Source organism: Zingiber officinale, chromosome 5A (genome assembly GCF_018446385.1).
Source record: "Zingiber officinale cultivar Zhangliang chromosome 5A, Zo_v1.1, whole genome shotgun sequence".
Lineage (NCBI taxonomy): Eukaryota > Viridiplantae > Streptophyta > Magnoliopsida > Zingiberales > Zingiberaceae > Zingiber > Zingiber officinale.
This window is the reverse complement of record NC_055994.1, coordinates 149,583,727-149,611,708: the sequence shown is the minus strand read 5'-3', so window position 1 is coordinate 149,611,708 and position 27,982 is coordinate 149,583,727. Positions and strand designations below refer to the sequence as shown.

The following is a 27,982-nucleotide window of genomic DNA, read 5'->3' as shown; positions in this document are numbered from 1 at the left end:
TTGCTGCTTTCATCGTTGAGAATTAGATCCGGGTCTTGTTCAATGCTCCGATGGTGTTTGCCTTTTCTGATCTGCTCGGTGAAAGATGGAATCTTTGAGTTTGATTGCAGGTTGCCGTAGAAAAGTTTGAAATTTGTCTGCGTCGCTATGACGTCTTCCTGCTTCATCTATGTCGCTTTGTTGATCTCGCTTCTGAAACTAGCTCCGAGCATATCTCAAGATGGAAGGTGCCAAAGTCCATTGGTTCTCGATCATGAACTCGTTGATGGTTATATTCTTCTTAGCCGGGATAGTCTTTGTGATATTTTTGAGGACCGTAAGGAGAGACCTTACTAGCTATGAAGAAATAAAGAGTCTCAAGCACAAATGAACGAGGAGTTGTCCGGCTGGAAACTAGTTGTAGGCGATGTCTTTAGGGGGCCAAATTTCTCGAAGCTGCTCTGTGTCATGGTCGGTGATGGAGTGCAAATTACAGGAATGACAGTCGTGACAATTGTGTTTGCTGCTCTTGGGTTCATGTCTCCTGCTTCACGAGACAGGCTCTTTACCGGCATGATTGTTCTTTATCAATTCCTCGGAATTGTTTCTGGATACGTCAGAGTTAGACTTTGGCGAACATAAAAGGTGGTTTGGAAGGGTGGAGATCAGTCTCATGGTCTATTTCTTGTTTCTTTCCTGGGATAGCATTTCTTGTTCTGTGCATTCTAAACTTCATGCTGTGGCGGAGCAAGAGCACTGGAGCTCTACCGATATCATTGTTTTTCACTCTGTTATCTTTGTGGTTCTGCATCTCGGTGCCACTTACCCTTTTAGGAGGCTTCTTGGGCACTTGGGTGGAACACATTCAGTTCCCTGTGCGAACGAATCAGTTTCTGAGAGAGATTCCTGCTAGGAAGTATCCTTCATGGCTCCTTGTCCTCGGTGCTGGAACTCTACCCTTTGGCACTCTCTTCATTGAACTTTTCTTCATCCTATCCAGTGTCTGGTTCGGAAGGTTCTATTATGTATTTGGATTCCTGCTTGTAGTTCTCCTCTTGCTGGTCATAGTTTGCGCTGAAGTCTCGGTCATCCTAACTTACATGCATCTCTGCGTCGAGGATTGACTGTGGTGGTGGAAAGCTTTCTTTGCTTCTGGATCGGTCGCCGTATATGTGTTCCTGTACTCCATCAACTACTTGATATTTCAGCTTAGAAGCTTAAGCGGGCCTATTTCGGCAATGCTATACCTTGGCCAGGGTCGTAGCCAAGTGGAGACTAGGGGGTGCGACCGCACCCCCCCCCTTAGCTGCAGCCGATCTAACTTTCCCAATTTTTTCCATCGCGACTTTCCTCAAGCAATCTGTCTCGATCTCCGATCTACTCATGCGATTTTTCTTCAGGTAGATAGACCTCTCTCCTATCCCCTTACCCCCAATTTGTCTATAGCGCGACCTTGCCATGCCTGCCGTTAGGGATGTAAATGAACCAAATGGTTTGCGAGCTATTCGGAGCTCGATTCGATAAAAAGTTCGTTCGAGTTCGTTCGTTTATCTTATCGAGCCGAGCTCGATTTCGAGCTCGACAGTTTTATCGAGCCGAGCTTGGGCTTAAGGATATTCGGCTCGTGAGCTCGCGAACATGTTCGTTTATAGGCTCGCGAGCCAAAAAAAACGAGCCTTAAAACGAGCCTTAAACGAGCTCTAAAACGAGAAAAAAAAAAGATCTAAAACGAGCCTTAAAATGAGTTTTAAAATGAGCTAAAAAAATGAGTTCTAAAACGAGCTCTAAACAAGCCCGAAAATGAGTCCGAGCTCACTTAACGAGTTAGGCTCGTTAACTTTGATAATTGAGCTAATAACGAGCCGAGCTCGAACTGCTCGCGAGCTTGATAATTCTAAAATGAGCCGAGCTTGAGCCTTGTGATAAAAGCTCGATTCGAGCCGGGCTCGAGCCCGAATATAACTTAAACGAGCCGAGCTCGAGCCTAATACTGTTCAGCTCGGTTCGGCTCGTTTACATCCCTACCCGCCGTTGCCTCATAGCGAGGTCGAAAGGCCATATGCGACCTTAGTCACATGCCCTCAACCTCAACCGCGTGCCCTCGACCGGACCGCGATACTGATATTTCAAGTTGCATTCCACTGAGTTAGAGTTTGAAGAATTTCATCAAGACAACTATAGTCTTTTTGCTCAAAATGCAGAAATTTGATGGAGATTACTATCCTGAGGTATTGGACTTTATCCATTTTCATCATCTTTGTTATTCGTCTCTTCAAACTGCAATATTTTACTTGTTAAAGTGCAGACTTTACCTGAGATGTTCATTGTCAATGCTGGCACTACTTTAGGCTCCTTTGGAACACCGTTTTCTTGACCCAAAAACAACTTCAAGCATACATGTAAGTTCTCCAATATTGAAAGTATCTTATTTTCTGATATTTATTGCAATACATTTTGATTACTATATCATGAAGGTATTGGGAACAAAGGTCCAGAGTGCATTGCTTGAAGTTATGAACTCTTGATAGGGTCATATTTTTCTCTTCGTGATACTGCTAATATTTGTTCTTTTGATGGTTAAATTACATTCTCTTCGAATTTCAGCCAACTTCTTGATTTCTTGGGTGGCTTGTGCACTTGCTCTAGTGAAGGTGGATGTTTGAAGTTAACAATGGGCCATGGAATAATCCCAACCTTATGGAGGTACATTTATTCACTTACCATAGAGTTTTTTTTGCTTTCCATTTGGTCATTCTATCTGGTTTAGGATCTGAACTAAAAGGAAGTAGTCTCATATCCTAAAGAAAAAATTGATTGACTTGTTGAATTTACCCACATCTGTATCAATTCATTTCTAGCACCTTCGAGGAATATTTGTGCTTGAAAAATATGTTGTTTATAGTGATAATATTCTACATGATTCATTCTTTCATTCCATGTCATATTGTTTCTTTGGTGTTGAGGCAATCACTATTTTATCCTTAAAATAAGTAATGTTTTATTTTTTTAATTTTTTTTTTTTTTTTTTTTAGTTGAACCAACATTGCTAAGGCACACTAGATGAAAATGAAGCCTTTGTAGGGTCATATCTTTTGAAGACAAGCTTTTTATCTCACTTTTTTTTGTTCCTCATTTTTCTTCATCATTAGAGAAGAAGTAGCGGTACATGGACAATTGATTCTGGATAAGATATTGATGATCAAGTTCCTAAAAGTATTGAGCATAGACGTCTAGCTCTGTTCGTGAAGAAGTGAGTTCCCCTTCACTATATGGTTTTCAATTCGGTATATTCTGCTTTATTTGTTGGAATTCTAAGTTAGTCTTTCACTAGTGATGAAAAATTGTAATGATTTTATACCACATATGGTTTCAAACACATCTAATTCCACCTAATCCAATCGAACTCTAGAATTCATATTATTTTGATATTGGATGGGTCCGGGGCTTAAAAAAAATATAGTGTACCAATACATAACATTAACTCCTACAACAAAAGTCTATTATATATTCAAGAATCATATGGTTTTAGTTTTTGCGACTTTTATTATACATTTTATGTTGTATTAATTTTTTAAATTTATTGAATTCCTCCCCCAGTTGAAAATCCGAACTACGCCATTGACCTTGGCTATTCACTGATCATGGCGCTTGCTATCATGCTATCTATGGGCACCATCAGTTTCTTGGTCTTGTTCTACTTCGTTCATTGCCTTTTCTCGCTGGTGAAGATTGACTAAAGGCTAGGTTTCCTCCTCCAAGATGTAGTATAGTTCCTCAATGCCAGTAGTGATTGTAAGTTTAGTTACGATAGGTCTGATCAATTTATTTTTAAATTAGTATTCTAAATGGTGATTGAGGCGGCCGCTGCCGTCTAGGCAGGAGGCAGACCTCAACCACATTGCCTTGAACCACACCGCCTTGTGTTTTGGTGGCAGTAAAGTGTTTCTGATTTGGACTTGGGGGACTCATCCGGAAGCATCACTAGGTTTGGGCAACATGTCCGGACGAGTCGCCGGGCCAAACGACGGGTCTGGAATCATCACCGGGCTTCGGCGACAGGTCTAGACGTCGAAACACTGAAGCCGATCACATAATAGTATAAGTTTTTTTTTTTGATCAGGATTCAATTGAAACTTTAGATTAATAATTTTAATTATTATTGGAATAATTTAAATAAGCTTAATTAAAGATCAATAAAATTATTTTATTAAGTTAATATATATATATTTTAAAAATATTATTATTTATTTAAAAAATAGATTATAACTTTTTTTATTTTTAGATATTATCTAATTATGTATAAAAATAGTAAAAAAAGAATTTAGCCACCGAGGTGGTAGACGGTGACTGATCGCACCGCCATCGCCTACCGTTATTTATAACACTGCTTGAAATCCAAGCTTATGCTTCAAACTTTCTTTATAAAATGGGATTAATGCAGCTATTGCTGAAGTTTGCTGGTTTGATTTCATTTTTATAGTGAGTTGTAAATTTGATTAGTTAGTATAAATATATATTTAGGTGATTAACAAATGATCTTATCGGAAAGCGGTGGAGTAACCCGACCGATTATATTATCGTTGATTGGAAAGAGACTTTAAGATGGAGGAGAGAGCACCCCCGACGCTTCTTCCTTCTTACGTACACAAGAGAGAGAAAAGTGTTCGAGCAAAAATCAGGGAAGAGGTCTCTGGCACAGGCACTCCGACGCTCAAGTCAGTACAGTAGTCGAGTGAAAATGTGGAGAAGATGAACAATAGTAGATGTGTGCACGTATGCGTATAAACGTACATGGCTAACGGAGAGGATTTTTTATATCACCTCGTATAACTTTGTAATAATAAGGCGACATGGAAGATTTGGTGTCAGAAGATGTCGGGTAATGGAAGACGTACGGTATAGAAAATGTATAGTCATCCTCCAAGCAATCTTTCGTTACATTTATATGGACAATCTCTTATAACCTCCGCAGTAATGATGAAAGATGTACCACCTTCATAAGAAGCTTCTGTTGTAGAGATGCATCAGATATCAAAATATTCCATGGTTGATAATTGTTATTTTCTAACATGTGATTTTCTAACAACATTGTCTCCTAGAGGTAATCCGACCGGACTAGTTGCCGACCGATTTTATGATGGGAGATGGGCATGAGTAGGGAGATTTAGCCCCATAAGTCTGCTCGGCGCTTCAGGCCGACCGGTTATATGCAAAATGCCTTGGTGTTGGGAAATAGGGGAGCCATGTCCCGAAAATCTGACGGGATATATACTGAATTGTATTGTAAGTGGGGAGCTGAACCCCTAGATCAACCTAATACTTTAGTCCAATTGAGCATATATTAGAAGCAATACCTTTGGAGAAGTGGGGAGCTGAGTCCCTAAGGCTCGACCGACTCTTTGACTGCCCAAGAATATACTAGAGAGTAAAGCACTAAGCCCCTTAAGTCTGACCGGCCTTAGGGTCAATCGACCACACGCTGAGACTTGTATTTTAGGAATGGGGATTTACACTTTGTAAGTCCAACTGGTACTGGGGATGGTTGGATATAGGCTTAACACTTTATATGTGAAGTGGGGTGCTGAGCCTCTTAAGCTCGACCGACTCTTTATGCTAACCGTGTTTATTCTGAATGTCTTAGCATTGGGGGATGAGGAGTTGAGCCCCGGTGATATACTCTGATTCTGACTACTACCTCACATTGACTTTGACTACCATATCCTCTTGATCATCGATGCCATACCTCTTCTAGGTCCCATCATAATATACTGTATCACTAGCCTCCCTCTCATATCTAGTCGAAGGAGGCTCATGTCTGACTGACTAGACCCGAGTCTCATTTCCGCTTGATCGCTCGGTTGACTGGGCCCAATTCCTTTTCCCATCTAATCACCTATTCTATTAGTCTAATTGATTAGTAAGGCAAATCTTTTTTCTACCCGATTATATAATCGGCCGGGTTACTCGACTAGTCACGTGTCTGCTCTTTCATTAATGCTATAGTCAACTTTATTTTTCTCGAAAAAACGTGTCAAACGTTGATATGCTAAGTATCGTGCCGATGATACAATGGAAGACGTTTCTCATTGAAATGATTCAACTGTCTTATCTATCGTAAATGCCCATTTATGGGTAAGCATCATGTATCCCACAACCTCGTTCTTTGAAGCGACGGTTAACACACGCCTTATTATACGACACACGTCTTGTCGTACGGACCAACGACGCTTCCTTTTTTCAATCCAATGGTCAGCAATGATCAGACCATTTCAATCAAATGGTTAAGATTAGAAAATCTCTTATGGTTTACGTTTACAAACCCTAAGTGTTACAGAAACATCTCATTGTGGTTCATTCTCGTCTTTCTCGCCTAGTGATTTCCATCACCGACCTTCCTCCTATGACTTGTAGTAGTAAGTTCCTCTTCTTATCTTTCTTTGTTTTCATCTAGCCATGACTCCAGAAACTTTTGCTCCTTAGTACTCCTTACCCGTTTTGATTTTGATAACTGTGACCTAGAAACTCTTCGTCTTGCTTTTGAAATCCCTAAACAACTCCGCATCCGTATTCCAACCTCCCGAAACTATCCTCATCGTCCCCCTCCTGACTATATCACCCTTTTCAAATATTAGCTTCTCGTGGGTTTACTTTTTTCGATTCCACGTTTTCTGTTCGGGATAAGCTACTACTATATTCCACTCCAATAACTTGCACCCAATGCATTCTGCACCATGTATGGAATGTACATTTTGTTTCGTCTGTATGATATTCCTCCGACTCCCTTAACTTTCACTATTTTTCTTATCCTAAGAAATCAGAGTCAGGGGTCTTCTTGTTCTAGTCTCACTCCAAGGCAATATTCTTTAAGGACCTAACTTCATCGAATAATGGATGGAAATCTCAGTACTTTTTTATCTAAATGCTTGAGTTGGTTTCCTGACCGATTGAATGGCAATCAGACCTTCCTCCTATTCCCGACCTTGGAGACTACATTGTCCGACCTTTGTTTTCTCCTCGGAGAAGGTGGTTGGTTTGAAATTCAAAGCTCCGAGGTTGTTACACAAAGGCCTGCTTTATTTATTTTGATTGAGCCCTAGTCGAGCGGCGCTTGTTCTTTAGTAAGAGTTGATAACTTAGCCTTCATGTTATCACTAAGGTTCTTTTTATCTTATGCGGTGGATACCTTTTTTCTGGCTTTAGCTTCCGAGTCTCTTCGAATGGATGAGGCCAAGATGGATCAACTAGCGCAAACACTCTTAGCCGTGTAGGATAATCAACCAGTCGGGCCTTCGGGAGAGGCTTCCAGTGGTCGGCCAGATGATACCATCTCGACGCCTACTGCGGAAGAAGGGTTGCCTGTCAACCTTCTCCCAATACCTGAAGATCCTCCTTCTGATCTCGAAGCGCCCTTGAAAAGGAGATGCAATAGGCCACGCCTCTCTCCTGTCATTCAATTCTCTGAAGGATGGACAGGTACAACCACTGTGTCCTCTCACCATCTTACACTTGTCCGGGAGGAAATCATTGCTCTATCCTCCGAGCAGGAGTCCACTCTCCCTTATAGTAATCTAGCTCGAGAAGAAGATGTTGGTATTTCAAGGTAGTTTTGATGTGATCAAATAAATTAAGTTAGGTCATGCTGTGTTTAATTCTGTGTCTAAATGTGTAGGAACTTAGGAGCGCAGGAAGTCGAGCAAAAGACGCAGCTAGTGAGAAAAACAACACGGGAGAGAGCCAACGAGCTCTGTGCGTCCGAGGGACGAGGTGCTGCGGAAGAGTAAGCGGGATGACGAGAAGGAGGTGCGCGATATTTCTGAGAGACGAGAAGCTGGAGCGGAAGGTTGCCCGAGAAGGTCGAAAGTTGGGTTCGGCTGAGCCCTATTCCGGATGGCTAAAATCACCTAAGCAAGCGGTGCCGAAGCGGAAGACCTGGACCAAGGCGAGCAAAATTGGAGCAGCGGCTCGAACCTAAAAAGTACGGGGTTGACTTTGAGTGTTCGAGCGCTCGGAACCCTTCCGGGTGCTTGGAATCCAAATTCTATCATCATTGACGTAGACGTTGACTGTTGCGTCGGGGATAGTTTTTTATCTCACTCCAAGCGCCTGTAACGCTTCCAGGCGCCCCGACCAAGGCTATAAATAAAGCCTTGATTCAGAAGCTAGAAAACAACAAGAATTACTGAGCAACACTTGTACACGCTTTCTTCTTTTTTTAACTTTTTCATTTTTGTTCATTAATTGCTGTAAAGAGGTTTCTCCGCGTGAAGGAGTTAGTAGTGCGATTCATTTCCTTAGATTAACAACCTTCTCAGTTGTAATCAAGTAAAAACTCTGAGCTTCTGTCCTTTTAATTTCTTTATCATTTTCATACAAGTGTTCTTTTAAGTTCGAAAAGAGTTTATTTTTATTTGTGCAGGGCTATTCAAGTCCATTCTAGCCGACCAACGGTCCTAACAAGTGGTATCAGAGCCTGGATGTTTCAGGAGGATTAATGGCCAATCGAAGCAAAGACGATGGCCGGATCGAGCATCTACCCACTAAAGTTCGAGGGGGAGTTCGCTAGCTGGAAAAAGAGAATGCAAGTATTTTTTAAAATCGACTTTGAATTATTTTTAATAATGAAGTTCGGTTTTGTAGCACCTGAGAGTAAGGGAGAATACCAATGGACGAAAAAGAAGCAGGCCGACTACGTGACAAACGACAAAGCAGAGTTCCATCTGTTGAGCGCCCTTCCGCCACATGAAATCAACTGAATCAGTATCTACAACTCAGCAAAGGAGCTTTGGGAGAAGTTCCTTGAGTTACACGAAGGGACGTCCGAAGCCAAGCTTGCGAGACGGGGCTTACTTCGTAACTAGCTCACCAACCTACGATTTGAAGAAGACGAAACGATTGCACACCTTCACTCGAGGATTAAGGAGCTCATCACCGGACTTTCGAATCTCGGAGAAAAGGTAAACAACCGAGATTCGCTAAGATAATACAAAATAGGCATCACTAGTAGATGCCTTCTATATCCCTAAGGACTTAGAATCTATTAGCTTAGAAGAATGATTTTTAACTTTTGAAATGCATGAATCCAGATGTGCAGGTACGAAGGAGCCTAAGCACAACATCACCTTCAAGGCAACGAGAGACGAAAATGAGTCAGAATCCTCTCTCGATGACAATGAAATGGTAATGATGGTAAGACGTTTTAAAAAGTTATTTAAATCAATAAAAACTAACCATCCGCAAGAAAGAAAGAAAAGAATAATTAGATGCTACTACTGCAACGAAGAAGGGCACGTTAAGGACAACTATCCTAAGTTAAGGAACAAGGATAAGGACAGAGGAAAGAAGCCTGTCCAAATGAATAAGTACAAGACTTTAAAAGCGACGTCAGACGAAACGTTGTTTGAATCGGAAGTTGAGGCTTTCTTTGGACTTGCATTAATGACAAGTCATCAAGAAGATGAACACGAAGCAAGCTCGTCCGAAATGAGCATCGAGAGAATCGATGAAGGGGAAGCTACATCGGAAGTAAGCAGCAGTTCAGTGGGAGCTATGGATAACGAGATTGACTAGGTAAGTCAGATACGATCTCTACCTCCCGATAAATTATTTAAATTTGTGAAATTATTAACCAAAGATAGTTGCAAACTTGAAAAATAGGTTAAGAAATTAAAGTTAATTCTAGCAAATTCTTGTCCATTAGAAGAATTTGACAAAATAAAGTTAGAAAATGATAATTTACAACTAGAAATAAATAACTTGAGAAATAATGCATGCATACATAGTACAAGTGTTAGAAAATATAACCTGAACTGATATTTTAAATATCATAAATGACAAATTAGAAACATTTCAAAGAAATATGTTCCTAAGAAATTCCTAATTAACCTAGTTGGAAGGAACTTTTACTGGGTTCCAAAGTCTTGTCTTAATTGAAATTTAATTAGACTTAGAACTTTCAGAGAGTATATTAAACGTTTAATATCCTTATGAGACTTTGTCTAGAAAGTGGTTGTTGCTCTAATAACTAATAAGACCTAGTGCCTCGTTACTGCCTGGAAGTCCAATATTAAAATAAAATATTTAATTGACTAATTGATAGAGCATTAAAATTTAAATTAGATAATGTTTTAAATAGTTACTCAATTTTTTTTTACTTGGAAAATTCTCAAATTTTTCTCCACAAATTTGTTTAATTTTAAAAAAATTCTCATTTTTTTTAACTTAAGTTATTTTTTGCTTTACCAAAATTTATTTTATACATGCACAGAAATTTTATCTTTAAACTTAGAAAATTTTTGTAATTGAAATTTTCTTACGTAGATTTTTTTTTTTTGCAACACTTTAAAGTTTCTAAGATTATTGTAAATTTTTTTTATATCAAAATAATTTTCAGAATTTTCAAAACTTGATAAGTTTTTTTAAAATCAGAGTTACCTTTAGATTTTTCTTGGTACCCCATTTTTTATGTGATCAAAGGGGGAGAATGAAAAGATTAATTCTGGGGGTAGGTAGATTTCAATTAATTATTTTTCACTTTAATTGCCTTTATTTTTATGTTAGTTTACCCTAACTTAACTTTGGTTGCTCGAATAAAAAAAAGGTGAGATTGTTGGTACCCCAAAGTAATTTTGATGTGATCAAACAAGTTAAGTTAGGTCCTGTTGTGTTGAACCCTGTGTCTAAGTGTGAAGGAACTTAGGAGCGCAGGAAGTCGAGCAAAAGACGCAGTTAGCGAGAAGGATGATATGGGAGAGTGCCGACGGGCTCGGTGCGTCTGAGGGACAAAGTGTTGCAGAAGAGTATGTGAGCGGACGAGAAGGTGGCGCGCAACGTTTCCGAGGAACGAGAAGCCGGAGCGGAAGGTTGTTCAAGAAGATCGGAAGTTGGATTCAGATGAGTCCTATTATGGATGACCGAAATCACCAAAGTGAGCGGAGCCGGAGTGGAAGATCCGGACTGAGGCGAGCAGAACTGAAGTAGAGGACCCGGACAAAAAAAAGTCAACAGGGTTGACTTTGAGGGTCCAGACCCTCGGAATCCAAATTCTATCATCATCGACGTGGACGTTGACCGTTGTGTCGGGGATATATTTCTATCCCACTCCAAGCGCTTGACACACTTCCAGGCACCCCGACCAAGACTATAAATACAGTCTCGGTCCAGAAGCTAGAAAACAACAAGAATTACTGAACAACACTTGTACACGCTTTTCTTTTTGTTTAACTTTTTCATTTTTGTGCGTTAATTGCTGTAAAGAAGTTTCTCTGTCTGAAGGAATTAGTAGTGCGATTCATTTTCTTGGATTAACAACCTCTCCGATTGTAATCAAGTAAAAACTCTGAGCCTCTGTCCTTTTAATTACTCTATCATTTTCTTGCAAGTGTTCTTTTAAGTCCGAGTATGATTTGTTTTATTTGTGCAGGGCTATTTATCCCCCTATTCTAGTTGGCCAGTGGTCCTAACAGAGGAAACCACCTCCCGTCCGGGTGGTTCGTCGGCCGACCTCTCTCCACATTCTCTCCTCCTTTCCAATTGCTTTACCAGCTGAGGCTCCACTCGCCGAAGCTTCAGCCAGCCGAAAGGCTGCTATCAATTTTCGGCGGTTTACAAAGTGTCATCCGCCTAGACGATATCCTCTCCGTTGGTCCTCGACAGGCCTTCAGCTGAGTACTATTGTAGGGCCAATTGATTGAGGCCTAGGAGCTGACCATGAACCGAGCGGAGAACAATATTTTAGATAAAATGACGGATGGGTATACCTACGACCTAACCACAGTAAGTTTCAATTTTTTTTTGTTTTACCTTTTTACCCAGAATACTTCTAATGATGACTTTTCTGTAGCTTTTGGGGAGTCAGGATGAATCTAACCCGATCCATGGCGGCCCTATCTCGGGAGAACGAAGTCTTGAACGGTCGACTATCAGAGGCGGGGTCTATCTATGCCCCACACCCCTTAGGAAAATCAGGGTCAGTGGGAGCAACTGAGCGAGTTAAAAGGGCAACTCCAAGAAGCTAAGGCAATGGTGAAGGCTGAGGCAGAGAAAGCGAAGACATCCGACGCCGCCCTGATGACAACTGAAAATAAACTGCGGTCCGAAATAACTAGGCGGACCAATGTGTTGGCCGATCTGGATGGAAAAATTGTTGAAGTCCAGAGCCTCTCTACCCAGCTACAGGAGTTGAAGGCTGCTCACACCTCGGAAATGGGTGCAAAAGAAGTTGAGCTAACAACCAAAACCCATTTGTTGTCTGAGCGGCAACAAAGTATGAACGCTCAGAGGATCAAGATCGAGTCTCTTCAAGCAAAATTAGAGGCTACACAATCCACACTGATTACCTCCAAGTCTGAGGTGGAGGGAGTCGCATCTGAGCTGATAGCCTCTCAGGTGGAACTAACCACTTACCAGGCGGGAAGACGAGCATTTTGAGACGAAGAAAATAGCCTACCTTCAATCTCGCGATTTCAATATGTCCATCGTCAACTCCATCAACAAAGCGTTTCTTGTTGGGGCTGAGGGGGCTATTATGCAATTTCGTGAAGGTGGTTACCTGGTGTCCGAACCTCTCACCTGATTATTACACCGCTAAGGGATATTAAAGGAGCTCCCACCCGTAATTCTCATAGAATGTATTGAATGTTTTCTCTTCTCATGGGTAAAGAAAACTCTTTAATTTGCTGAATTTTATTTTATGTTGGACTTCTATTTGTTCTGGTTGCATATTTGGTCATTCTCCATTGTTAATTTTCCTTTAGTAAAACAAATCTTGAAGATTCAATCGGCTTCCAATCGACCGAGAGTTCGAGCACTCAACCACTTACAAAAACCTCAAAGGTCCGACCGGCTTTCGGCCGATCGAAAGTTCAGGCACTTAACCACTAAAGAAAAACCTCTAAGGTTTGACCAACTTTCGGTCGATCGAAAGCTGGGCACTTAACCATTTAACAAAAACCTCTAAGTTCCGATCGACTTCTGACCAATTGAACATAGGGTAACGACCATACTTAGACAAAGCACAAAACCCTCAAGACACGATCGGAGCAAGAGTCGGTCGGCTCTTTAGGTGACTTGGCCTCTAAAAATAGAGGCCCTCATCGATGCGCGCTGGTGTCTTAGAATAATGATTTGCTTGTCATATTTGTCATGAATGCGCTTTCCCTATTATCGACACATGTCTAACAGCGGCAGTTTTTACGATGTGACAGGTAGCGCACGGTTTTTTATAGGGGCGCCATTCCTCTCTCTTTTCCAATCAAATGGCTGCGACAGTGGACCCACCTTTTTTTTACCTTCCGCATCCGACGGTCTCTTTTAAAAGGAACTCACAGGGTTCCTTCAAGAAACCCTAACACTCTCATCTTCGCATCTCCTTTCTTCTCTCTGAGGCTAACTGATCCCCATGCTTCCACAAGTTCCGGTGAACTCTTCTTTTCTAGGTTTTTCTTCAACCATACCCTCTGAATCCCACCATGAATATTTCGAGTGTGTGGTACACTTGACTCATCTCAAGCTTCGACGGGGTAGATGTGGACAATCTTCAGTTTACTTATAAAGTCCCCAAATCTCTACATGTGATTATTCCCATCGACCAGGATCATCCTCATCTTCCCCCTTCTAGTTATGTAATTGTCTTTAAAAAGCAAATCCTAGCAGGTTTACGTTTCCCTCTTCCCTCCTTTTTTATTGAAGTGAGTTGGTATTTTCAACTCTCTTCAAAAGTTATTTCTCAACTCCATTTGCCTTTTATACGGAGTTGCCATCATGTTCCACTTGTTCGGACTTCCCTTAAACCCACGAGTGTTCTATTTCTACTACCCTCAGCAAGTAACCAACAACTTTTTTTGTTTCCTCACTCGTCCAAAAATTACCCCTTTTGGTAAGGTCCATACCCAAGACACTCAGTGGAGGGATAACTACTTTTTTATTCAACTTCCCACTTTAGTGTCTTGGTTAACTAAGTGGCTGTTGTCTTTTCCTCTGGCACCTGAGCTAGGTGACTTTCGCACGAAGTTGGTCTTCAACGAAGTTACCAAGAAATTGGTCGGTTTGTAGTTTGATACCACTAAACTACTCGAGGAGGATGGGATGTTGTAAATGTTTGGGTTGAACCCTATCCGTATGGGGCTAAATTCCTCCTTTAGTAGGAAATTTCATTTCTCTCCCCCCTTTCACTAAAACCCTTTTCTTTCTTTTGTAGTGGAGATTATGTCCATGGCTTTTCTTTCCAAAACCGTCAGACTGGATGTTACTACATTGAATCGGCTAGAAAAAGCAATCTTAGAGGCGCGGGAGGTTGCGCGGGAAACTTCGCAATCTAATCGTCCTCAAATACCAAGCATCGCCTGTGAGTCTCCTGACTCGGATGTGCCGCTCAGATTTAGGCACAAAAGAAGTCAATCGGATGCATCAACTCTGACTAAACAGGTGAGGGCCAACCGAGTGTCCTCCACTCCTACAACCCGATCAGATGCATCAGCTTCGACTGAATGAGTGAAGGCTGAGAGAGTATCCTCCGCTCCTACAGCCTGATCGGATGCACCGGCTCTGACAGAACGAGTGAGGGTTGGGCGGGTGTCCACAACTCCTACAACCCGTTTAGATGCACTGACCCCTACTCAACGAATGACGGCTAAGCGGATGCCCACAACTCCTGCCTTCAATCGGGGAAAAGCCTCGATGGAAAGTTCGCATGTACAACAACAATGCCTATGCCTTTGGAGCCAACCAAGCCTAATCCCGCGCCTTCCACCTCCGTATGTCCTCCCTGACCAGCCGACCCATCCTCGAGGGATTCTACGGGGCTTGGCACGCCTTCTGAGCCTGAGCCCCAATTTTGCGTCTATGTTGGTTTACCATCCCAGCAAGGGAGGAGTTCCAACCCCCTGTCACCCTTCGGGGTGGTGAATTTAAGAGGATCGCTGGTGGAAAGTTGGACGTGTGGAAGAAGCCAGCCGAATGACTTCTCTGCTCCTGCTCGTGCGGATGAATTCACCACCACAGTAAGTTCTTAACTATATTTCCTTTAGCGAGTAAAACTTCCTGACATTGGTTTTTCTTAGACTTTCGTAGCCGGTCTGAGCCTAAGTCATTTGGTGGTGGACTTAGTACGGGATAATAAGATCTTGAAAGATCGTGTAGCTAAGTTAGAGTTCTCAGCAACTTCTGCCCTAACCCCTGAGATGGTCGGGCTATGAAAAGAGGGAGAAATTCAAGCCCAGTGGCTATCTACGCTGGAGAAAGCCATTGATGAGACTCAAACAATTGATCTCCAATAGGAAGAAAAAAAAGGAAATTAGAGATTTTGTTGTAGACCAATGAAACCTAACTCTGGGTGGAAACTACAATGAAAGCCAAGGCAATATCCGACTTTGGCACAGAAAATTGCTGAGTTGGAGGAGTTAAAGACCACCCATGTGGCGGAATCAGCAGCAAGAGCGAAGGAGCTATCCACTAAAGACCTGTTGAAGCTATCCACTAAAGACCTGTTGATATTGGAGCAACAGAAGGATTTGGATACATAAGAAAGCAAGATAAACTCTATGCAGGCTGAGCTGAAGTCTGTTTAGTCTGAGCTGACAACATACTAGGTCGGGGAATATGAGCGATTTGAAGCCAGGCAGAAAGCCTATCTTCAATCTCATAGTTCAACTTAAAATTTGGCCATCACACAATAAGAATGTTTACCCATGGAGCTGAAGGAGCGGTCCAACAACTCTGTAAGGCGACATATTTGACGGCAGAGTCGCCAAAACGGTTCATAAACCGCTAATGGACTTTAGACAATTTCCTTAAAGACCTCTTGAGTAAGCTCAACTGATTTTATAGTGTAGATATTTTTATGTATTGAGCCCCTCCAAGAGGGTGTGAAACCAAATTGTAAATATGTATTGATAATCATTAAATCATACCTGACCTTTTGTATATTTTCAGCATTAATTGTCAAATCCTTTGGGCTCATAAAATGAACTTCGAGTGAACGTTCCTTAATAAGAAATGTCCAATGCCTCGAAATCAAGAACTTAGATACGTAAGCAATTCCATTTTAAATAATTCAGTCGGGCAAAAGAATCCAATCAGAGTACGTAAACATCCGATATTTAAACGCGAGGGCATGCTCGCTTATAATCCGGTTGAGTGGCTAGGGAGTCTGGAGCATATTTTACAACCTTGCCGAACGACTCGGGAGTTTGGAACATAGGCATAAGAGCATACTCGCTTATACCCGCCGGGAGGCTTGGGAGTCTCAAATATAGGTGCGAGAGCATGTTCACTTATAACTTGGTTGAACGACTCGGAAGTCTGGAACATATTTATAACCCTACCAAACGACTCGAGAGTTTGAAACATAGGCACGAGAGCATGCTCGCTTATATCCTATCGGGAGGCTCGAGAGTCTCGAACATAGACACGAGAGCATGCTCGCTTATAACCCGGCCGAACGACTCAGGAGTCTGGGACATTAACGCGAGAGCATGCTTGCTTATAACCTGACCGAATGGCTCGAGAGTCTGGGACATTGGCGTGAGAGCATGCTCACTTATAACCCGACCGGGAAGCTCGGGAATCTGGGACATTAGCGCAAGAGCATGCTAGGTTATAACATAGCCGGGAGGCTCGAGAGTCTAGAACATTGCCGTGAACGAGATTTCTCCGCCTTCGACTTGTGTCGAAGGAGTCGAGTAGTTGAGCTTCATTTGCCTTGAATTAGCAACATCCCTCATTGTAAATAAGTAAATCATCTGTGTCTCATACTTATTTTATGTATTTTTAGTTTCCTTTTAAAGTGTTTATTTTAATTAAAGTCATAAGTTTTGAGAAGGGTAATTTATTTTTTTAGGACAATTCACCTCCCTCTTGTCGGTCGTACGAGACCTACAAATAAGGTCGTAATCTCTGAGCTACTAAGACTAATCCATACGTCAATTTCTTGAGAGCAGTATAGCGGCACTCGATATCCTTCAATAAATTATTCAGGAAATATACAGGTTGTTCTTTTCTCTATTGACTTACTAACACCAATCTGACGACATTCTCAATGGTGGACAAGTACACCTACAAAGGTTTGTTCACTATTGGTTTTGCTAGTATAGGCAAGGCGGATAGATAATTTTTTAACACTTCGAACATCTTATTACACTCAGTATCCCATTGAAATTTGGTCACTCGATGGAGTATCTTGAAAAAGGGTAAGCTCCGGTCAATCGATCTTGATATGAAGCGAGATAATACTGTGATCCACCCTATCAACCGTTGCACTTCCCTCAGATTGCGTGGAGGAGTCATATCTTGTAAAACTTGCACCTTACTCGGGTTAGTCTCAATTACATGCTCTGTAACTATATAGCCCAAGAAGCGTCCGCTCTTGGCTTCGAACAAACATTTGCTAACGTTAAATTTGAGCCTGTACTCTCGCAATATTTGGCAGGTTTCTTCTATGTCAGTGCACAAATTGACCGCATGGAGTGACTTAATTAGTATGTTGTCCACGAATACCTCCATATTGCGCCCAATCTGCTTTTGGAACACTTTGTTTATGAGTCGTTGGTAAGTAGCTCCTGCATTTTTTAGTCTGAATGACATAACATTGTAGCAATAGGTTCCTTCAATAGCAATGAAGCTAACCTTATCTTGATCATCGGTCAATGGGACCTAATGATAACCTTGGTATACATCCAACATGCATATCAACTCGCGGTCGGAGGTTAAGTCCACCACTTGGTCTATTTGGGGCAAGGGATAATAGTCCTTGGGGCATGCCTTGTTTAGATCCCAGAAGTCGACACATACTCGCCATTTTGTTCCCTGGTTTAAACACCATGATGGTTAACGAGTTTGGGAATTGCATTTCCTGAATATATCCGACCTCCAACAACTTATCTATCTCCGTCTAGATGATTTTATTTTTCTTGGCTCCAAAGGCTCGTTTTCTCTGCTTGACTGGTCGAGCATCTGGGTGGACGTGAAGCACATGTTCCATCACCGTTGGCGATACACCCATGATTTTCTTAGGTGTCCAGACAAAGACGTCATTATTGCATATTAAACACGTGACGAGTTCCACTTTAAGTTACAAGGCTAGATAGGCAACTATCTGGGTGGTTGCTTCTTGTCAACCTAGCTGAATTTGTACTTATTCCTTTTTTTCATAGACCAATGTCGGGAGTGCTTTATGGATGGTGTTGACTTCCATTCCCTGTGCTCGTTCCTGGCTACAGTTGACTGTGTGAATTTTCAGTCGACGGGTATGGGACTTTCTCGCCCGATTGGAGTCTCCATCGGTCGGGTCTCCTGTAATATACAAATTTCCCCTCGAGCGACATTATTATGATTTTCTTCTTGTCGCATCAGGGGACGCTCCTGCTCAACCTAGGCGAGGGCTTGGGCATGGTTTTCTTGCTATTGCGGCTTTTGTCGGCAAGGCTCGGCGCTTTGATGGTCTCTTTGGGGCGATCCATTTGGGTGAGTGCTGGTAACGTCGGCGGTTAAGAGATGGTTGTTGACTCTCCGCAAGTATACGGAAATGTCGTAAGTAATAATAAAAGATATTGTATCCACAGAGACTGGTATAAGCACTAAAGATATCTCAACGCGAGTTAGCTAAACAATCGATCAATTGGTTTATCAAAGCTAAGTGCAACTATGAAAAGGAGACAATAGAAACTAACGAATAAGAAACAAGAATAAGGACTATGATAAAAGTATGTTTTAGGAGTTTTGGTTTTTTTGTAATGTTCTTCAATGTAAATGGTCTACCAAATCTTATTTCTCAATTGTCCCTCATTTGTAGAAGGTTGCCGGTTCTCTCTTGCAATAGACAATCGGCCTAGGACTAAAATATATCTAAATATGATCAATTAGGAATGAATGTATGTTATCCTGACACGGGCTTGCCTGTCACGTGCGCCCCTCGGATAATCAACATAAGAATCCATCACTTCTCAACCCCATCAAGATATAAAGATTAATGCCAACTATCCATCCTACCTCCTTGAATGACCCTATTTCACCTTCAAGATCACCCCTCAAACGTTCTTACACGGGCATGTCTGTCACGTACGTCTCTCGGAAAATTGAATGAGGAATTACCTCTATAAAATCCACAAGATATCCAAACATTCAATTAAGTATGGTAATTAGGCACAATCACAACAATCCATACAAGATCAAATTGATACAAACAGGGCAAAATCATAAAAATTGGAAATTGGCAAATCCACAAGAGTTTTATATCAAATCTTCATTACAAATACTCCCTCCATCCTAGAACAAAAGATCTAATCCATAGAACATGGAAGGAAACCCGAAAAGAAGAAGATTACAAGCATTCTTGATCCCCAAATCCAAGAAATGAGAGAAAGAAAGCTTATCTACGATGAAGAGCGGTCTTCGGATCCAATCCTCGATTCCGGAGTCGAAACGTTGAAGATCTGCCCTCAAATCGTCGGAAATCCCTCCAAGAAGGTGGAGGAACACCCCAAATCTTGATTCCCCCCAAAAGACAGAAGATCCCCTTTCGAATCAAGAAGAAGGCTTTATATAGAAGGGAGGTTTGGGCGCCACACGACCCCGAGGCACGGCCATGTGAGGTTCACACGGCCTGCTCCACTTCCCTCTCTGTCTACCTCACACGACCGTGTCTGAGACACGGTCGTGGCACACACTGCTTCTCCTTCTCCTGCACGGTCGTATAGATCCACATGGCCTGCACTACCTCTGCCTCTGGAAACCTCGCATGGCCGTGTGGTACACACGACCAGGGTCTTCTTGGTCTCTGGAAACCTTGCACGGCCGTGTAGATCTACACGGTCGTGTAAGGCTTCAGCTCTGGATGGCTTGCATGGTCGTGTAGTGTACACGGCCTGACTCCTTCTGGCTTCAAATCTTGGCACGGCCGTGTGAGGTTTACACGGCCGTGACAACTTCCACCTCTACTGCAACCACACGGCCAAGGATCCCCACACGGCCTGGGCAACCCCCCATGGCAGGGTCGTGTGAGGTTCAGGAATGGTGCCTTCCTCCTTTGCTTCGTTTGCAGATTTGGCCTTGAACTTGAATCCTTCACCAAATCCGACTCCTGTGTACAGAAAATGCACAAAAGCAGATCTCCGAACAAAAAGAGTAAATATGCTAAAAGGAAAGTTGGAAGTACGAAAATGCATAGATAAAGCATGCTCAAAATATGTGAATGCACGTCCAAACATGCATAAAAGTGTATACAATCTATGCACATCAATGGCGAACGCTGGCGGAACCCCTGGTTAGCCGCCCAACGCTTCTCCTGGTTAAAATGATAACAATCTTCAATGTTATGGTTAGCCGCCCAACGTTTGTTGCTCGGGGATAGTCTTAGGGATGTAATCGAGCCGAGCCGAGCCGAACTCTTGAATGTTTGAGCTTGGCTCGTTTATAATCGAGCCGAGCTCGAGCTTTATTTAACGAATATATTCATGGCTCACAAGCTTATTCGAGCTTTATCAAGCCTAAACGAGCTTAATAAATATAGATTATAAATTTAAATATTCATTAAAAACTAAATTATATATTTATATAAAATTTTAATATTCTTATTAAAATTTATAATTTTATTCTAATAAATAAATTTAATATATTTATCAATATTTTTCATAAGTAGAGTGTAAAATTTAGAAATTCAATATCAGAACTATTATTTTTTTTATTTAAAAATTGATTCATGAGCTTAACGAACGTGTTCACGAGCTAACGAGCCGAGTATTGCGAAGCTTGAGCTTTGCTTGTTTATCTTAACGAGCCTCATTAAACGAGCTCAAACGAGCTTTTATCGAATCGAGTTTCGAATAGCTTATGAGCGGTTTGGTTCATTTACATCCTTAGGGACAGAAGTGTGAGTAGGTTGTGCTACTTCCCTCTTCCAAGCGGATTGAGCTTCTTCCATATTAATGAACTTGGTCACCATTCCAAGTAGGTAGTTAAAGTCTCGGGGGTTTCTTGATCAGGGAGCAAAAGAAATCGTATCTATGAGCCCTTGCAAGAAGGCGCTCACTAGGATCTCCGGGTAGCCGAAGGATCATTTATGGCCACTGGTTGAACTTTTTGATGTATGCCCTTAGCGTTTCCTTGGGCCCTTGTTTCAGGGAGAACAAGCTCAACGTTGTTTTGTGGTATCGACGACTAATGGTGAATTGATGAAGGAAAGTTTTGCGGAAATCCTTGAAGCAGCAAATGGATCCTGTCAGATGCTGGTTAAACCATCTCTGTGTCAAGCTTGAGAGAGTTATAAGAAATACTCAACACCTTACACCATACGTGTACTGATCAAGGATGACGACGTTTTCAAACTTGAGAAGGTGATCCTCCGGGTTCGTAGTGCCTCCGTATTTCCCTATAGTCAGGGGTCGGAAGTGGTTTAGCAATCTATCCTCCAATATCTCTTGAAAGAATGACATGCTAATCTGTTCGAGAGAAGCACTAGGGTCCTGATCCTTTCCCTTTCGTGGGTCCCGAACGGGGGCATCTTCGGAAGATGATGCTTAGGGCATTTTTACTAGGCCCACTCCTCGAAGGGCGTGTAGAATAACGCCCGAGAATGGGGGCACAAGCGGCAAGCTGATTGGTTTCACAAGTGCCTTGATGAAGTTCATCGTTGGTGGAGGGGGAATTGGTTGAAACCCAATAGGATCTTCTACTCGGGTCCCTCGTTCAGTGTGAGTGTCTGTTACCTATGCAGCCAGGTTGCACGACAATGGACCGTTCTCTGCGCTCGAGCTACTATTAGCAACTCTAAATCTTCTTGTGACAAGGTGATTGCGGTTAATCATCCAGGCTTGTCCATCTCTGCGTTTCAGATTCAGGCAAAGTTTCCACAAACAACACCAAATTTGATCATGTCTGAAAGCGTTAGAGATGACACGCTGGGTAGATGGCTTGATCGTTGATGGGAAAAAAAACTTTGAGATGGAGGAGAGAGCACCCCGGATGCTTCTTCCTTTCTGCATACACTAAAGAGAGAGAGAGAGAGAGAGAGAGAAGCGTTAGAGCAAGAACTAGGGAAGAAGTCCCTAGAGCAGACACTCCGATGCTCAAGTCAGTAGAGTAGTCTGGCGAAAATGTGGAGAAGATGAACAATAGTAGATGTATATGTGTATACGTGTAAGTAGGGTTGTAAACGAGCCGAGCTGAATCGAGCTTTAGGGTGTTCAAGCTTGTTTGATAAAATAACCGAGCCGAGCCGAGCTTAAAATGAACCAAGCTTTTGAAATGAGTGTTCAAGTTGGTTTGATTTATGTTTTATGAGCTTGAGATTGTTTGAACCTTGGCTTGAGCTTGGTTCGTTTAGATGTTATCAAGCTCTCAATTCAAGTTTGGCTTGAGCTTGGTTCGAGCTTGGTTTGAGCTTGGTTTGTTTAGATGTTATCAAGCTCTCAATTCAAACTTGTTTGATTGTTTGAAACTTTTAATTGTTTGATTGATTATTAAGATAGATAATTTAAATTTATTTATTTATTTTATTATATTGTATTGTTTATTTAGCATATTGAAAAGAGTTTTATTAATAAATATGGTTCGTGAACGTTTTTCACGAACGTTGTTCACGAACGTTGTTCACGAACGTTAACGAGCTGAACACATATGTGTTCAAGCTTATTTGTTTAGCTTAACGAGCTGTTCAAACTTGTTTGTTTAATTAATCTAATGTATATTAAGCGAACATAAACAAGCTCTTCCCAAACTGAACACCAAGCTTGTTCACGAACATTTGGTTCATTTACAGCCCTACGTGTAAGCGTACCTGGCAAACGGAGAGGGCCTCCCTTTTATATCACCTCGCATAACTCTGTAATAATAAGGTGACATGAAATATTCGATGTTGGAAGATTTCAGATAATGTACAATCATCCTTCGAGGAATCTTCCATTATATGTATATGAACAATCTCTTTTAACCTCTATAGTAATGATGAAAGTTGTATAGCCACCTTCATAAGAAGCTTCCATTACAGATATGTGTCAGATATCATAATATTCCTGGTGGATAATCGTTATTCTCTGATAGGTTGTTGTGATTCCCTAACAACATTATCTCTTGGATGCAGTTCGACTGGACTAGTTACCGACCGATTTTATAATGAGAGAATGGCATTAGTAGGGAGCTTTAGCCCCATAAGTTTGCTCGGCGCTTCAGGCCAACCGGTTCTATGCATAATGTCTTGGTGTTGGGAAATGGGGGAACTATGTCCCGAAGATCCGACCGGATGTATACTGAATTGCATTGTAAGTGAGGAGCTGAGCCCTTAGATCAGTCCGGTACTTTAGTTCGGCCGAGCATATATTAGGAGCAATGTCTTTGGAGAAGTGGGGAACCGAGTGCCTAAGGCTCGAACAATTCTTTGACCGTTTGAGAATATACTGGAGAGTGGAGCACTAAGTTTCTTAAGTCCGATCGACCGTAGGGCCGACCAATCATATGTTGAGACTTGTATTTTAGGAATGGAGATCTACACACTATAAGTTCGACTGGTAAGGGGATGGCTAGATATAGGCTGAGAACCTTGTATGTAAAGTTGTGAGTTGAGATCCTTATACCAATCGGATTTATTCTAAATGCCTTAGCATTTGGGGATGAGGAGCTGAGCTCCAGTGATATACTCCGATTTTGATTGACACTTCACCATCGATCTCACCGTGTCCCATCATAATATACCTTATCCATAAATATTTGACAAATAAGGGAGATGAAAATTTAATTAGCAACGCTAAAAGAATTTAATAGAAGATCCAACTGTTGTTTTAAATTATTATGAGATTAAAATTAAAATTAAAATTAAAATTAAAATTAAAATATAAGATAAATTCTAACTCCAAAATTCTATGGATTATAAAACTAATAATAAATTCTGGATATTTAATTTTAGTTTTAAAATATATATTATTGCATTGTTTTATGGAAGAACGCTTGCTTTAAATTTTAATTTCTGTTTATTTTTTTTTCCCATTATATGCATTTGTAAATGGTGCCGGACCTGCCGGTTCCGTTTAATTGAGCCAAATAAAATTGTTGGCCGGTCTAAACAACAATCTCGACGCTCTATTTATTGACACCTCACTCTGAAACCCTATCAGTGAGACACTGACGACGACGATGGAAGATGAAGGTGTCGACCCTACGCCCGCCCTGCCGGAGGCGCTCGCCTTACCCGATGCGTCTGCGCTACCCGATGCACCGTTCCATCCTCCCGTTTCCTTTGGTGAACTAAGAGATAAGTTCGATCGTTTTTTAAAAGTTTTTTCTGCATATGTTACGGATCTGGAAGCTGAGAAGGAGGAAGAAATCGCTACGCTGCAAGACTTCATGAAAAGATTTGAAGAAATTGTGGAAGGAAAACTGGCCTCCAAATCCAAATTCAAGATGATGACCAGAGAACTTGTCGAATTCAAGCTTTCAATTGCAGAAACGGAGAAAGTCTTCAACTACTTAAAGAAAGACTTCGATGACCTAAAGAAAGGCTACGAAAATGCAAAGAAAGCCTCTGAAGACTCGATCAAAATGTTGGAGTCCTCCCTGGATGTCGCCACGAAAGAAATAGCTTACCTCAATGCTGAAAGAGAGAAGGGCCAGGCAAAATGAGAGCCCGCTGCTGGATAGTTCGATCTCTGCTATGACAAGTTATCTCTGTAAATAAAGATACTCATTTCTTTTGATGTGACATCTTATTTGTCTCTTAAGAGAGACTGGTTTTCTTTTAATTGCTTTTTTTGTATGACATTGATTAACTAGCACTATGAATTTCTCAATTAAAACTCTAGGCCTCTAGCCCACACCGTCCAGGTATCGTTTCTGGTGAACTCATGGTCTGATTCATATGGATCGCAGTTCTTCATAACTACTCTCAAGGCTTCTAACATCTTCTTTGATGTGCATAAGTTCAATTTTGTATTTTTATTAGTCTTTCTTCATCCCAAGTTTAACATGTCAACTTATGGTATATTTTTCTTTTTCCTGGCTAGTGCAGAAAATTTCAGAGCTCTATGCACAGGTATCTTGGACTTTCATCACTAGTTATTCTACATCAACATTTGTATATTGTTGTATTAAATGAGGGTTCTAAATGTTGTGTACCATCTAAATCTTGGTAGCAGGCCAAAAGAAAATCTTGGTAGCAGGCGACTTGCTTAATGAGTGAAACCGTGGTCCTAGAACAAATAGCATCAAAACTACTAATTCTGGTGATAATTTTCAGCAAACTCTTAGCATCAAACAGAATGATAATAGCAGTGGTTCAATTGACAAGGATGAATACAACTCTCCTGATTTCATAACGAAGTATGAATAAGCTTTGTTTTTTGTAATAAATTCATACAGCGAAGATGATGTTCATAAAAGTATAAAATATAATGTCTGGTCAAGCACTCCAAATGGGAACAAAAGGCTTGACAATGCCTTCCTAGCTGCTCAAGGAAAGATGGCAGAAAAGGGTGGCAAGTGTCCCGTGTTTCTCTTCTTTTCTGTAAGTAGACCTAACTTCTCCTTTTCGAAGGTTGGCCTAACTATCTAATCGCAAAAAATGATCCTTGATTTGGTGTTGCTGTCTCCTACATGGATGTCATGACACATGCATTTTTGTCATTAAAGGTGTAACTTGGCTTTTAAGGTAAAATGTCCTAATCCATTAAGTGGGTGTATCATCTCTTCAAGTGTTCCGCATGTTATTATTGAAGAATTTTGCCTTTTTACAAATGTTGTTTTATTGAATGCTCAATTTTTTTTATTTGCCTAAACCTTTGAATCTTTTGTTGTTCAGGTTAATGCAAGCGGTCAATTTTGTGGCGTTGCAGAAATGTCAGGCCGAGTTGATTTCAGTAAAAATATGCCCTTTTGGCAACATGACAAATGGAATGGCTTTTTCCCAGTGAAGTGGCATATAATTAAAGATGTTTCAAACCCACGACTCCGTCACATAATATTGGAGAATAATGAGAACAAGCCTGTAACAAACAGCAGGGATACACAAGAGGTATACCTCTCTATAGTTTCAACTGTGAATATGTTGATGCTTATCTGCCTGTTAGAAGGTTCTGGGTTTCCTATTATAATGTTCTGATAATTTACTAGATGATTGTGTTTTCAAAATACAATCTAAGGATCATCCCATTGACTCGTAACTCAAAATACAAGCACATGAAAAATGAAAGTTCAAAAATCATGACCATGTATTTGATTTAAGGTATTATCAAACCTCCACTAATTTTCACTTAAGACGTTGTGTACTTCTTAAGGATTTTGAAAAATGATATGGCACGTTATATATATATTGAGAGAAAGAGAGTCTTCATACTCTACTTACCCTATGACACTTATACCTTGTGAGCACCATGTGTAATATTATTTTTTTTTTAAAAAAAATAGCTTTAATATTATAATCTAAATTCTTAAGCTCTAAAAAAAAAATACTTGGTGCTCACAAGGTGAATACCATAAGGCAAGTAGAGTAATATTCTATATTGTTAAAATGCCTTGATAATTACTAATTTGGAAGGTTGCTTTAGTAGAAGTTAAAAGTATCAATCTTATGAACCTATAATTAAGTACTTCATCCTTCTCCTTACATTGGGATTCATAGTCTAAAGGAAGTTCAATGCTCTCTTGCCGCTTAACTGTCGCCTCATATATACCTTACTGTATTCTATATGTTACTGGATGTGATGCTAAGTACTTGAAATCTGTCAGGTTAAGTTTCCACAAGGCACTGAGATGTTAAACATTTTCAAGAGCTATTCTGCTAAAACGTCCATATTGGACGACTTTGGCTTTTACGAGAATCGCCAGAAAGCACTGCAAGAGAAGAGGGCTAAGCCTACTACTCCAACTCTGGATAACTCTCTGGTAATCATTTATCGAATTACTTGTTTTGCTCGAAGCAGTCTCTATGAGCACTAATAACTCTCTTACATCTTGATGCGTATTCTCTACAGTCCAAAATAGTTGAATCATCTCAATTCCAGAAGCTAGATGATTCCAAATCACATAAACTTGTGTTAGTCGAGGTGAAGGAAGCACTACCATCTAAATGTTGTGTACCATCTAAATCTTGGTAGCAGGCGAAAAGAAAATATTTTTAGCCTGTATGGTTTGATGTTGTGTTTAATGAGAGTTCTAAATGATGTGTACCATCTAAATCTTGGTAGCAGGCGAAAAGAAAATATTTTTAGCCTGTTTGGTTTGATGTTGTATTTAATGAGAGTTCTAAATGTTGTGTACCATCTAAATCTTGGTATATATATGATGGTAATCGGATTTACTCCGAGTAATATTAAAATATTTTCTTGAGAGATGGGTTTTAGGACAAATCTACAAATTAGAGTTTGGGTGAACTGAAATTTAATATAATAAATTATATATTGTTATTAATACATATAATAAAAAAATCATTACATTATATGTACAACAAAAAAACTACAAAGATAAAACCAAAATAGAATGGAAGTCATCCTTTTTTCTGATAGTCTTAGCTAGTTCTAACAACAAGAAAAGTTAAAATAAGAGTTACTTTTGTTGAAGAAGAAGGACTAGAGTTGATGTTGGTCGGTTGGAAAACAATAAAAGAAGGAAAGAAGGATGACGCTTGAGAATAGAAAGTAAAAAGAGAGTTATTGTTGGGGGGGGAGAAGAAGGAAAAACTCCTAAGCTATCGTTGGAAAAGGTGAATAAGAAAAAGCAATTAAGCTATGGTTGAGAAAAACAATAGGGAGGAGAAGTTTAGAAGAAGCCAACCCATGGAGATTTGTGCTTGAGATAGTGGGAGGGAAGCTACGTATATGGAAGAGAATAAAAAGAAAAGTGAGGAGAGAATAGTTTTTCTAAAAAATTTCCTCATTTATTTTAAATAGATTGGACTAGTTTCATTCAATTAAATTTGGTTTAGTCTTGAGTAAATCAAAACCAAATCAACTCCATTTAAAACAATATATTTTTTATTTTCAGCCTACTTGATAGATTTTGTTCGATCAAATCCGATTTTAAATTCGCACTT

General features: G+C 40.7%; 1 protein-coding gene and 1 pseudogene across 4 annotated transcripts; both read left to right on the top strand.

Moving 5' to 3' along the window:
* The first annotated feature begins 85 nt into the window (after positions 1-85).
* LOC121980175 lies at positions 86-4,075 on the top strand (annotated as a pseudogene).
* On the top strand, positions 1,643-27,122 carry LOC121982415 (YTH domain-containing protein ECT1-like). 4 transcript variants are annotated; one of them, XM_042535460.1, is made up of 9 exons: positions 1,643-2,207; positions 2,285-2,378; positions 2,584-2,682; positions 3,129-3,229; positions 24,075-24,988; positions 25,092-25,459; positions 25,754-25,966; positions 26,680-26,835; positions 26,925-27,122. In XM_042535460.1, the coding sequence occupies exons 6-9, from the start codon at positions 25,415-25,417 to the stop codon at positions 27,045-27,047; spliced, it is 537 nt and encodes a 178-aa protein (XP_042391394.1). In that variant the 5' UTR covers positions 1,643-2,207; positions 2,285-2,378; positions 2,584-2,682; positions 3,129-3,229; positions 24,075-24,988; positions 25,092-25,414; the 3' UTR covers positions 27,048-27,122. The 4 variants fall into 4 exon arrangements, with proteins under 4 accessions (XP_042391394.1, XP_042391395.1, XP_042391396.1 ...); XM_042535461.1 differs by having other exon boundaries at positions 25,089-25,459; XM_042535462.1 differs by having other exon boundaries at positions 24,075-25,178; positions 25,315-25,459.
* Positions 27,123-27,982: the final 860 nt, after the last annotated feature.